Source organism: Phyllobates terribilis, unplaced genomic scaffold, assembly GCF_046119375.1.
Source record: "Phyllobates terribilis strain yellow unplaced genomic scaffold, ASM4611937v1 Scaffold_2__4_contigs__length_985480577, whole genome shotgun sequence".
Lineage (NCBI taxonomy): Eukaryota > Metazoa > Chordata > Amphibia > Anura > Dendrobatidae > Phyllobates > Phyllobates terribilis.
Window position 1 is genome coordinate 848,567,857 of NW_027362762.1, and position 13,291 is coordinate 848,581,147.

At 44.1% G+C, this 13,291-nt stretch overlaps 1 protein-coding gene across 9 annotated transcripts in view; it reads right to left on the minus strand.

The window, feature by feature from the left end:
* The window catches only part of SPAG5 (sperm associated antigen 5), a 79,380-nt gene that overhangs the window by 48,332 nt on the left and 17,757 nt on the right, over nucleotides 1–13,291 (minus strand). For 2 of the 9 annotated variants that reach the window (XM_073667863.1, XM_073667860.1), the window contains exons 8-10: nucleotides 8,038–8,130; nucleotides 2,486–2,620; nucleotides 2,128–2,247 (exon numbers count right to left, since the gene is read on the minus strand). The exons of 2 other annotated variants lie outside the window; for them this stretch is intronic. In XM_073667863.1, the coding sequence (XP_073523964.1) occupies nucleotides 2,128–2,247; nucleotides 2,486–2,620; nucleotides 8,038–8,130 (348 nt within the window). The remainder of the gene's footprint in view (nucleotides 1–2,127; nucleotides 2,248–2,485; nucleotides 2,621–8,037; nucleotides 8,131–13,291) is intronic. 5 more of the 9 variants (XM_073667871.1, XM_073667870.1, XM_073667867.1 and 2 more) reach the window with 4 other exon arrangements.

Here is a 13,291-nt window from a genome sequence, read left to right on the forward strand (position 1 = left end):
AGTAGTACATCTCAATTGTCAGACTAGCCCCACCTGAAGGAGCCAATTTAATGAGGCACAGCTGGAGGGCAGACTTCATGGAGATAATGTGCTGAAATAACACCATGTGTCCTATGGATAGAGTGGTTAGACTGATAATGGTCTGCAGACAACAGTGAAGAATGTGTTTATTCAACCATACAGAGAGACCAACATGCTTGGCATAAGCCAAACTGTTAAACCCAATCATGAGGCCCTGTGCAGCCATGACATGCAACTAACTGAAATCAAATTTCAGCACATGAGGCTCTAGGCCTAGCTTTGGCATAAGGCATGAGGCTAGTAACTGCCCAGAGGCCTAGCCCATCTACACCTGTGCTGTCTCCACACCCATTAGAACAGGGGGAGCTGGTAATGCAGAGAGCCCATCATGGAGGGAAGCGGCATCACACTGGGAATGCTGCATTACTGCAGAGGGTGCACAGGCTGGCTCTTGGCTGAGGGACCTCTGCCCAGAGAGGTGTCGGCCCCGGACTGCTTGACAGAGGGAAGAGAACGCTGAGACCCCCCTGATCCCCGAGTCCGTAGAATGAAGCTTCACCTTGGAACGCATGCGTCACTGGATGTGCATCCAGGCAATGCAGCTTGATGCCAAGAGCCTTTCACCGAGGGAAGTGGCGGAGCCAGGAGCCATTTCCCGCTCTACTGACATGGCTGAGGGTTTTGGTACAGACCAAAAGTTTGGACACACCTTCTCATTTAAAGATTTTTCTGTATTTTCATGACTATGAAAAGTGTACATTCACACTGAAGGCATCAAAACTATGAATTAACACATGTGAAATTATATACTTAACAAAAAAGTGTGAAACAACTGAAAATATGTCTTATATTCTAGGTTCTTCAAAGTAGCCACCTTTTGCATTGATGACTGCTTTGCACACTCTTGGCATTCTCTTTATGAGCTTCAAGAGGTAGTCACCGGAAATGGTCTTCCAACAATCTTGAAGGAGTTCCCAGAGATGCTTAGCACTTGTTGGCCCTTTTGCCTTCACTCTGCGGTCCAGCTCACCCCAAACCATCTCAATTGGGTTCAGGTCTGGTGACTGTGGAGGTCAGGTCATCTGGCGTAGCACCCCATCACTCTCCTTCTTGGTCAAATAGCCCTTACACAGCCTGGAGGTGTGTTTGGGGTCATTGTCCTGTTGAAAAATAAATGATGATGCAACTAAATGCAAACCGCATGGAATAGCATGCCGCTGCAAGATGCTGTGGTAGCCATGCTGGTTCAGTATGCCTTCAATTTTGAATAAATCCCCAACAGTGTCACCAGCAAAGCACCCCCACACCATCACACCTCCTCCTCCATGCTTCACGGTGGGAACCAGGCATGTAGAGTCCATCCGTTCACCTTTTCTGCGTCGCACAGACACGGTGGTTGGCACCAAAGATCTCAAATTTGGACTCATCAGACCAAAGCACAGATTTCCACTGGTCTAATGTCCATTCCTTGTGTTCTTTAGCCCAAACAAGTCTCTTCTGCTTGTTGCCTGTCCTTAGCAGTGGTTTCCTAGCAGCTATTTTACCATGAAGGCCTGCTGCACAAAGTATCCTCTTAGCAGTTGTTGAAGAGATGTGTCTGCTGCTAGAACTCTGTGTGACATTGACCTGGTCTCTAATCTGAGCTGCTGTTAACCTGAGATTTCTGAGGCTGGTGACTCGGATAAACTTATCCTCAGAAGCAGAGGTGACTCTTGGTCTTCCTTTCCTGGGGCGGTCCTCATGTGAGCCAGTTTCAGACTACCTATTGAAGCTCATGAAGAGAATGTCAAGAGTGTGCAAAGCAGTCATCAAAGCAAAAGGTGGCTACTTTGAAGAACCTAGAATATAAGACATATTTTCAGTTGTTTCACACTTTTTTGTTAAGTATATAATTCCACATGTGTTCATTCATAGTTTTGATGCCTTCAGTGTGAATGTACAATTTTCAAAGCAATGAAAATACAGAAAAATCTTTAAATGAGAAGGTGTGTCCAAACTTTTGGTCTGTACTGTACATTACAAAGTTTCTTATAATTTATTGTACTATTGATTCATGCAAACTTTGTTGAAAGTTCTATTTTAAACAGTACAAACTTTGCAAATCACCTGCTGCTCATAAGCCTCTTTTACAGACTCCGATAGCTGCTTTTCATATTCTAAATCCCCACGAAGCTGTGTAATGACTGCTGAAGAGTGGATCTCAAGCTCCTGGAGACATTGGTTCGCCTGAGAAGAACGTCAACACATACAAAAATATTGCAGTCAAATGACATTCAGCTTTGTGGCAACAGTGTGAAAATGTAGGTGTCCTATACAGTTACAAGGAAACGATAAATAAAAGAAAACTTAGATATGTCAGGCTCGGAAATCCATTAGTGGGTGCTATATACACCCAGACATGTTGCCCCATACCTAAGGTACTAATGTATTATTTATATTGACGAGAAGGGACAGGATTAAATACCGCGTCTTTAGCCTGTATAGCTTCTTCCATGAGGGTTTTCATTTCATCCCTCTGAAGTTGATTGCCCTTTAGCTTCTCGCTCATCTTCTGCAAAATGCTCATGTGATCTGCTAAAAGCTTGCGGCTATGGCTCAACTAGGATACAAACAGGACAATAAGATGAGTACTGCTATTTGTTCACTTGCATCGCATTATTAACCCCCAATATGTATAAAATATAAAAACTTGTTTAGTGAATTCATTGCAAAATTCCTTTCCTTTTGAAGATATTGGGAGACATACGGTCTGACACTAGGTAGAAAAAGATGAGTTGGCTTCTACTGGTGGGCTGCTGAAATGCTAGGCATCTCAGTTTTGTGCCAAATGCAGGAACAAAAACAATGCAATAAACAATATAAAGAAAACTAAAGTCAGGAACCATTATGACCTGAATCTCAGGAAAAGACCACCACCTAAGGCAAGGCTGCCCTCATATGGAATGAGCAGTAACCCAAAAGTCGCAGTCCTAATCTACTTAGAAATTTAAGTCTTGGAGGATAGCCGAACCTTGCATTGCCCACCAGGGATCACAAAAATAATTACTGGAATACTTAATTTAATAATAAAAAGGCACTAATGGCTCTGACCAGATCCAGACAGTGAAGAAAATGCTTACAGGAAAGAGGGGAGAAGCGAAAAAAGAAGGGATGACTATATCCTCATTGATGTGAAATATCGAAACTAAATTTGGAAGAAAAGACTGCATAGGGTGTAAGACTGACTGAGAACAAGAAAGGAAGCTTTGCAGGACAGTGTTTCAAGCTCAGACATCTTGCAAATAGAGATGATCCGTCACGCTGGATATGGGGGGAACCCAGTGTATAACGGTAGGAAAAGGGAAGGGTGCCCTACAAGTAAGGAAAGGGGGAGTGGAGACCCCTAAACAGCTCATACAACAAACCCTGACTCCCCTAAGGATCCTATATAGGTTCTGCACCTATCGCCAAGTAGGAAACCTGGCCCTAGCTGACCCTAAAGCTACGCCCTAAGTAGGGAGGGGGGGGGGGTGCGCACTAACCAGCCCCACTGCAACTACAGTACACACAAGGGAAACAAACAAGGGAATACACTTAGCTTAAAGATGACACCGGAGGAAACACGGCAACAATTCACAAAGGAACTCAAAGAAAGTTCTAGCCGACTGCTAGAATTCCAGGCCTGAATAGATCAGAACATTCTATCACCAGCAACTCTGGAGAAACTGAGTGTATTTAAGAATACAGCAAGGGTGTGCTAAATTAGCAGCAGACGGTGAGAATCACCGCTGGGTCCTAATGGTAGAATCCCCAAGCAAGGTGAGGATTACCGCTGGGTCCTAAAGGGAAAGGGATCATGAAAGGAAGAGGAAGAGGTTTGCAAGGCCAAACGCAGCGACCTTCTACAGCCGGACCCCGTATGACTGTTTGTCAAACCGGACACACCCGTGACATGATAGCCATAAGAAATTCAATTTTCTAGGAGAGAAATTTAGGAGAAATCCCTTCAGTGGTTAGCACTGTCGATTTGCAGCGCTGGGGTCCTGGATTCAAATCCCACCAAGGACAACATCTGCAAGGAGAGGCGTTTGTATGTTCTCCCCGTGTTTGCATGAGTTTTCTCTGGGTTCTCCGGTTTCCTCCCACACTTCAAAGACATACTGATAGGGAATCTAGATAGTGAGCCCCAATGGGAACAGTGATGATAAAGTATGTAAAGCTCTGTGGAATTAATGGCGCTATATATAAGTAAAATAAATAAGACTCAAAACTTTTATAAAAGAACAAATATGACAAGGTTGAGGTCCCAAGATTCCACAGATATCTTTAAGGAGAGTCACATTGAGTCACCCCCCTGGAAGAAAGTCCTAACCTGCTTAAAAGGGGTTGTCCCACAAACAAAGTTAATTTTACTCAATGGATCTTGGAATAATAAGTTACACAATTAGAGGTGCTGAGATAATCTTATAAATGTGCCCCTGCTGTGTACTGTGTAATGTCTGTGTCTGACCGTACAGGGACATGGTCTGATCATCCCACATCTCCTGGGCAGAGGAAGGAGCAAAAGAGAGTAATACAGACATTACAGCAGGTAAAACATGGTTTAAAAACAGGCAGGGAAATATTTTACCTCACAAAAAGAATCAGATAAAGAAATGTAGACAAGACTCCTCAAGGTAACCAGAGATCATGAGTGGTGTGCAGTGTAAACATCTCTGCCCATCCTTAGAGAATGGCATTGGTGGTCACCACCTTCCAATGGATGGCAAGGAAAGACTTGCTGAGGAGCACAGGAGCGGCTGACAACCACCACAGGATGTCTTCTGGGGACATGAATGGTGAAGTAGGTGCAAACCTCCAAAGAGTCTACTGACTTGTTAAAGGGAGACAGAATGGATTTCTGCAGTGGACAAGTGTGTGCAGAAACTGAGAGGAGAGAGAGCTTCAGTAGTTATTCCCACAGGACTCTAAAAGATGACCCTGAGCTCCTAGACCAAAACCATAGAGGACTTGCTGACAAAAGGGAAGGTCAATCTTCTTATCCAGAGGGTCAATAGGAAATAGGCAAGGTGGTGGCTCTGGAGAGCGAACAACCAGAGGAAGGGCAGAGGGAGGTGTTCACCACTTAGCAATCAACTCCTGCAAAAAGTGGAAAAGGACATGGTAACACAAGACCAACTCCTTTTATGTTAAATAAAGTTCAATTGAAAGAATAAACAGAAACTACTTGTTGAATTAAACAGGCTGTGATTTTTATTACGAGTTACTAACAAACTTTTATTAAAAACAGATATCCAACTTTAATTATTAAATAACCATCAGAATCCAAGCGACTGTCCACAAGCCAAGGCTCAAAGAGGCTTGGCCCCCCCACAACACCACAACCACTTCTGACAAAGGAGGTCGGATCCTCAGAAACACGAAGGATGGATAGTCAATACGCTTTTTATTTTTCCCGAAAGAGAGCCCATAGTTTGGCGACATCACACAGACATAGGGCAGCAGATTTTTTCAAACAAGTGTTAGAGCAGACGTGTCCGGCCAGAATGCTGCCTACGCTGTTTGTTATGTGCTTGCCACAAATTCAGGACATCCTGAAATTTCCCAGCAAAGAATAATCATCATCCAGTACAGAAAGTTATTAGGCCAGCAACAACCAATCCCATTAAATCTTGGAATAGAAAAACCAACGAAAACCATTGAAAACTAATTTTGGCTTTGACTCTATCCGGAAATACTTCTAACCACGGGAGCATTTTTTTTTTTTTTTTTTTTTTTTTACAGATTCACCGTTGTCACCACTTTTGAGAAAGGATTCCTTAGGATTTGGCTGATTGATTATTCTTTTTAAAACATTTAGACATAGGATACATGCCACATCAAAAACAGCACTAGTGTCTATGCCTGCAGTTATTTAACCACTTACAAGAAGACTCATTAAGGCTGCGTGCCCACTATGCGTTTTTCTCCTCCAGACCCGGGTACCATAGTACCTGTAGTTAAAAAAAAAAAAATGCAAATAAAAAATAAACATATACTTACCTTCTGATGGCCCCCTGTCTGCTCCGGGCGGTGCTGCTGGCTCTTAAACTACTCGCGGTGGAAAACGGACCCTCCATGACGTCATTTAGTCATGCGACAGGTCACGCGACTGCTAACGTCGGCAGTCGCGTCACCTGTCACATGACTAAATGACGTCATGGAAGGTCTTTTTACACTACCATGAGCCGCCGAAGACACCGGATGTACCGGAGAAGGAGACCGAGGGCCATCGGAAGGTGAGTACAATGTTTGTTTGTTTTTTTTACTATTGATGCTGCATTTGCAGCATCGTAACTTGGTCACACTGTATAAATCCATGCCGGTTGCATGGATTTATATTGTGTGACCAAGTTGTCAAGCACTTTCCAAGTGATGCTAAAATCGCTTGGAAAAGCGCTTGACAACCCGCATGCAAAATCGCATATTCAAGGGAGGTGCAGAGAGATGCAGAAAAGCTCAGCAAAAATCCGCAGCATTTCTGCATCGTGGGCACTTAGCCTAAAGGCGAAGCATATGCCTTTACAAATATTCTGACCAAGTTTAGATAGTCTTGGTGTGGCATTGTGGCAGCATCAAATTTATCTACAAGCCAACATCCTTTATCCCCCAACAATAGATGGGTGGACAGCCAGCTTCTGTCTAAATGCTTCATCTTAATAGTACCAGACGATAGCGCCAAAATTATGGTATGCCTCCAGTACTATATCAATATGTTGAAATAATCCGCTGCAGCACTCTGGATATTTCTCAGCTAAAACAGTTGAGGATATGCAGAATGCCAGCAACCAATTAAATGATCGAGGAGAATTCCTTCTCCTGTCATTTGACTCACTTTTATTATCTCCCCTAACAAAATTATCTTTTGTTGAGGGCAATAAGGACAACCACTCTACAAATTCTCTTTTCCGAAGGTTTTCTTTTGTTGCAGGAGTCAGATGGAAACCTAGTGGGGATAACTAGCAGGTAAAGGTCTCCTTAAAACAGGATTCCGCTATACCCGTGCCCTTATCCAACGCCGAGCAGCCTAGTATGAGGGAAGGACGAGATCCTAATGCTAAGTGTACTCTTTGAAAAGTCAGGGAGCTTCGGAAGGATGAGGAAGTGGAGGAAGACACACACAGAAGAGGGGACATTATACTGAGGAAGCAACCTGCAGGACAGGTGACTGACAAAGGTGGCACTGCCAGTGAGGAGCTGCCAGTGAGAGAAAAAAAAAAAAAAAAGAAGAAGGATAGAAAGAAACAAAAACTGGGGAAAAAAAATCCAGTAGACAAAATACAGGTTGTTTGCCAGTAGAGTAAAACAGATGCTTAGTGTTTGCAGAGACAGTTGTGCCCACAGGGCGGAGACCAAACCTTCTTTTTCTACCTTGCGCCAGCCTCAGAGCGGCACAGTGCCGTGTTACAGCCGCGCTTTGCTGTTTTAGTATCTTTAGTGCAGTAAAATAAAAACTCTTTTTCATTTTTAAAGCTTAAGTTTGTCAAAATTTTCAAGATGTCTATTGGCTGTTAATGAATGATAACGCTGTTTACATTCAGAAACGTCAAACCAGCACATAGTCCTGATGTCATGTGAGAAATGGATAGCGACGCTTGGTAATGCTCTCTGGGCGGATACATTGTGGTGAACTAGCGGAGAGATTTGTGCAGCTGCAGATGTGTTCAGCTCATGGAGCCAGAATGGGCACATCAGCAGTCACTAATCAGCTGCTTGCTACATCGCAGCAATCAAATATCCTAGGAGAGGAGGAATTAAATGAAAGTATATTATAGGGGGGGGGGGCTTTTCACTAAGCATTATTAACACTAAAAACCCTTTAAAAGGTAACCTATTTCTACTTTTCTGTGTTTGTATAATGTGGAAGACTATTTTTCTTGCAAACCTGTAATCTCAAATAACTTCATCCCCAGAAAGAAATTGAGGGCAAGAAATAACTTTGTTATGTCACAAAATAGTGACATTATTCAATGGGGATTTGGAAACCTCAGTCCTCACCTTTCGCTGTAGGTCTGCTCTGTCTTTTTGTGTATTTTCATACAGACGTTTTGCAAACTCTATGATAGATGAAGCTTCAGTCTTGTGTAGTGTCTGCAGCAGAACATGTTCACATCAAGTTACTGAATTCTCATCTCAGAATCCAAATTATATAAAAGGATTATTGTTAAATGCAAAGATACACAAGGAATATGGTGTAGGTCAGAGATTATACACAGATTGACGATCACACATCTATAAAACAAACAAGCGGCTAACGCGGGGTTACCAGGGGACCCGAACTATACAGATCGCTTTTGGGTAGGGAAAAAAAAAATCATTTTTCACAGAAAATATGAACAGAAGATCTGGCTTAATCAAAGTGGATCTGTCACCAGATTTCACAATAGAAGCGTCACAGATTATTACATAGATCTCTTAGACCTGTTGAGGCTACTTACTTACTTTGAAAATCCATGTCAGAATAACTGTCATTTTGATATTGAAGGTGTTTTCCAGGCTTCAGGTAATTTTCTGCAGTCATTTTATGTGTCTGTAGATTGCTAAATCTTAACAGTGTGCAATAAGCACAATTAGCACACAGTGAGGATTCCTCTGTATTGTCAGTGCAATCAGTCGTCATGTGGCCGCAATCATGTGATTTGCACAGTTGTGGTCATGTACCGACTAGCTTCAATCAATAAAGCATTGAGAGAAGTAGTAAAAGTTGCTAGCCATCACGTGACCAAGTCTGGAAAGTGCACATATGAGGGTCAAGTGACAACTGCTTGAGCTGATAATGGTCGTCAGGTAACACTGATGGACGGGGGAAGTTTTACAATTTTATTCACGCCATTAAAGTTCCTATTGGCTCACAGTTCAGAGGTAAATTTTCCATTTTCTGTGACCCTTTTTTTTTCTACATGCGCGAATACACCAGAAATCCTGGGTACACAGTACAAGGCTGTGCAGTATTGATCTCCCGAGCCCTCGTAAAACAAATCTTATTAATTTGGAGTTCAAAAGGCATAGAAGAGCATGTTTTTTTGCTTACATCAGCTTTAGAATGAAATATCTAATTAGTCCAAGTATATTCAGTTGCGGCCCACCCAGCCTGACAGCTGCAGCTTGTACTGAGCAGTACGAGATCTCAACAACAGGGAGAAGGGACACTGAAGAGCTGCAAGTCAGCATGGGAGGGTGCAGCTTAAATTTAAACCTTAATAAAGGATTGTACAGTCATTCCGACATATTTTCGATGAAAATACACCAGCCTCATCAGGACCAAAAAATTTTTGGTATTGTAGGCAAATCTGGTGACAGATGTGCTTTAACTCCATAATGTTCAATGATCTATATTTTCATCATATGACACTAAGTAAAGTATGAAGCCGTCTCAGAAACAAAGCCTGCTTCATTCAAGGCAGATGCCAGCTGTGTTACACAGCCATCATCTCCCTGGAAAAGCAGAGACTGACGCACGCTTGCCATAGCCAATCAGTGAGCAGTGACTCTGTGCGGGTTATGCTATCTAGCCAGACAGAGCCGCTGAGATCACTTATTGGCTGCAGCGCTGTTGACATTATGTCAGCACTGCGAACAATAACAGACAGTGAGAGCAGTGGCGGAGACTCAAAGCTGGACCCGGGGAATGTATGTAAAGAACAATATTTTACTTTTTTTTCCAAGCAAACTGCAGCCAGCGAAAAATAGAATTAGTCCTTACTGGTAATTCGGTTTCTAGAACCTTCCACAACAGCATTGGAGGATGTTGTCCATGCCCTATCGGGGGACAGGACCACAGAGAGGTTAAAAGCCCCTCCCCACCATTAATCCCCAGGTTACCTGACAGTTATATGGAATCCATAGGGAGGGAAATTTATGCTGTCGTGGAAGGCTTCTAGAAACCGAATTACCGGTAAGGACTAATTCTATTTTCTCAATACGCCTACCACGACAGCATTGGAGGAATACCAACCATATTTTATTAGGGAGGGACTTTCCTACCAAAGGTTAAATCCCTAATGGACAATAAGTCTAATCTATAATGTTTAGAAAATGTGTGAAGGGAAGACCATGTAGCTGCCCTGCAAATCTTCTCCGTAGATGCGCCCGCTCTTTCGGCCCAAGAAGTTGATGTGGATCTGGTAGAGTGAGCTTTTAAGGCGATCGGTGGATCCAACTGTTGATTGACGCAGGCTTCCTCGATCGCTTTTTTAATCCAGCTTTCTATAGTGGATTTAGCTGCCTTCCTTCCCCTGTTATGCCCTGAGTGTTGTATGAATAGGTTTTCATCCAATCTCCAAGACTCAGTCTGTTGCAGATAATAAAGAACAACTCTACGGACATCCAAGAGATGGAACTCTGCTTCCTTTGAATTAGAAGGCTTCTGGCAGAAGGAGGGAAGGATGACCTCCTGGGAACGATGGAAGTCTGTAACGACCTTTGGGAGAAAGGAGGGGTCAAAACGAAGAGTAATTCTATCTTCAGTCACAGTCATGTAAGGTTCTCTGATGGAGAGAGCTTCCAGTTCTCCTACTCTCCGTGCAGAAGTTATGGCTACTAAAAAGGCAGTCTTATGAGAGAGAGTCTGTATTGTGCTGGAGGACAGAGGCTCGAAGGGAGAGAGGGTTAGACACCGGAGCACCACATTAAGATCCCAGGATGGGACATGGGATCGATTTTTTAGGTGAAGTCGGAGTGCCGAAGTTATGAATCTTTTGATCCATCTGTGAGAGGCCAAATCTTGGTCGAATATGGAACTTAGGGCTGAAATCTGCACCTTGAGTGTACTAGGTTTGAGGCCCAACTCCAATCCATTCTGTAAAAAATCAAGGATCCGAGCAATGTTGGGGTGTGAGGTGTCAGGAATATCCGGGGCATACCATGATAGGAATCTTTTCCATATTTTGCCGTATATAGCATTGGTTACTGGTTTCCTACTTTGTTGAAGAGTTTTTACAACCTTTTCAGAGAGACCTTTGGATTTTAAGATCTCGGCTTCAGTAACCAGGCTGCAAGGTTTAGCCACTGAGGATTTGAGTAAAATAGGGGACCTTGTGAGAGAAGGTTGTTGACCGGTGGAAGTATTCCGGGACCGTCCAGGCAAAGTTCCATGATGGCGCCGAAACAAGGTCTTTTGGGCCACAGAGGGGCCACTAGAATTGTTGCCACCCTCTCTAACCTGACTTTCTGGATAGTTCTTGCTATCAGGGGAATTGGAGGAAAAACATACACCAGTTTGAAATGCCAGGGATGGGCTAATGCATCTAGATTCATGGCATTGTCTCTTCTGTCCAATGAAAAGAAGAGGGGAAGTTTTGCGTTTAGGCGACTGGCAAAGAGATCTACTTCGGGGAGACCCCATTTTGCTACCACTGACTGGAATATTTGAGGATTCAAGCTCCACTCTCCTGGCTGAATGTCTTCCCTGCTTAGAAAGTCTGCTTGAATGTTTGAGCCTTTCAGGTGGATCGCCGAAATTGACAGGAGATGTTGTTCTGCCCAGGAAAATATTCGACTTGTGATTTGTTTTAGGCTGTCTACTCTCGTACCTCCCTGATGACGAAGGAAGGCGACTGTAGTCACATTGTCCGAGAGTATCTTGATGGGAGCACCCTGGATTAGGTTGACTGCTGCTCTGAGCGTTTTTTCTACTGTCTTCAGCTCCCTGAAGTTGGAGGATCTGGCACTGATCTCTGGACTCCATCTGCCTTGAAAAGGAGTCTGGGCCACCATGGCACCCCATCCGGGTATACTGGCGTCGGTATTCACTGTGATTAGAGGGTCCTGGGTCCAAGAAATCCCCCTCCGAAGCTTATGGGTGCTTAACCACCAAGAAAGGGAAGCTTTTACCCGGCCAGGAGTCCTGGTCCGTTTGTTTAATGAGTCCCTTTGTTTAATGAGTCCCTTTGTCTGTTCAATGATTTTAGGATATGATCCTGGAGAGACCTTGACTGGGCCTGAGCCCATGATACTGACTGGATTCAGGCTGTCATTGACCCCAATACAGACATTGCCGTTCTCAATGTTGGATTCTTCTGGTGTCTGAAATTTGAGATCTTGGTTCTGAGAGCTGTTTGATGCTCCAATGGAAGAAATGACATTTGTCTGTTGGAGTCCAGTAAGACACCAAGGAACTTTCTCCTCGACGAAGGAAGGAGTTCCGACTTTCCCAGGTTCAGAACCCAACCTAATGAGCTGAGGGTTTTTAGGGTTACGGAGACATGAAGATCGAGAATCCCCACTGAAGGGGCGACGATCAGCATGTCGTCCAGGTATGGAATTATGCAGACCCCTTGTTTTCGGATGAGTGCCATAATCTTCGTAAACACCCGAGGTGCTGAAGAGATGCCGAAGGGCAGTACGTTGTACTGGTAGTGTTATGTTGTCCCTGGAAATCGCAAAGCGCAGGAACTTCCTGTGGGTCGGCATATGGAAGTATGCATCTTTTAGGTCTATGGTTGCCATGACATAATCCTTCCCTATTAGGGGAATAGATGACCTTATGGACTCCATCTTGAATCGCCTGCATTTGATGTGATGGTTTAGGGATTTCAGGTTGATTATGATGCGTGGGATGCCTGACTGTTTCTTTATTAGAAAAAATTTTGAGTAGTGACCTGTACCCTCCTGGCCAGGGGGGACCGGAGACACTGCTCCGGACTTTAGCAGGTTTTGTAAACCGACAGAGCAATTCCCAAGCCCCCAGAGAGGGAAGGGACGTGACCCTCAGGACTCGAGGGGGGAAACTCTCGAATTCTAATAGAAGACCCCCCTTGATAGTATTGAGGATCCACTGGCAAGAATAAATTTCCTGCCACTGGGGAAAGAAATCCGAGAGACGCGCCCCTACACGGCCCAGGTCATTGCTTGTCCTGCTGCTGGTGTTGTTGCTGGGGGAACAAGGATGTTAAGACCCCTGCCGCCCTTAGGATAGCTGCAGCGCCCAGACTTTCCCTTTCCTCTATATTGTGAGGGGTGACTCTGGGAAGGTCGAAAGGGACGTTTTTTAGGTTGTTTCTGTTCAGGAAGGGTTTTCTTCCTATCCGAGGCCTTCTCCAGGATATCATCCAGTGCTGGCCCGAATACATATTTCCCTTGAAATGGAATGGAACAGAGTTTAATCTTAGAGGTAACATCCCCACTCCATGTTTTGAGCCACAGCGCACGGCGGGCAGTATTGGATAAGACAGCTGCTCTAGCCGCGATCCGGACTGACTCAGCCGAGGCGTTCGCTAAGAAGCCCATGGCTTTTTGAAGGAGAGGGATGGAG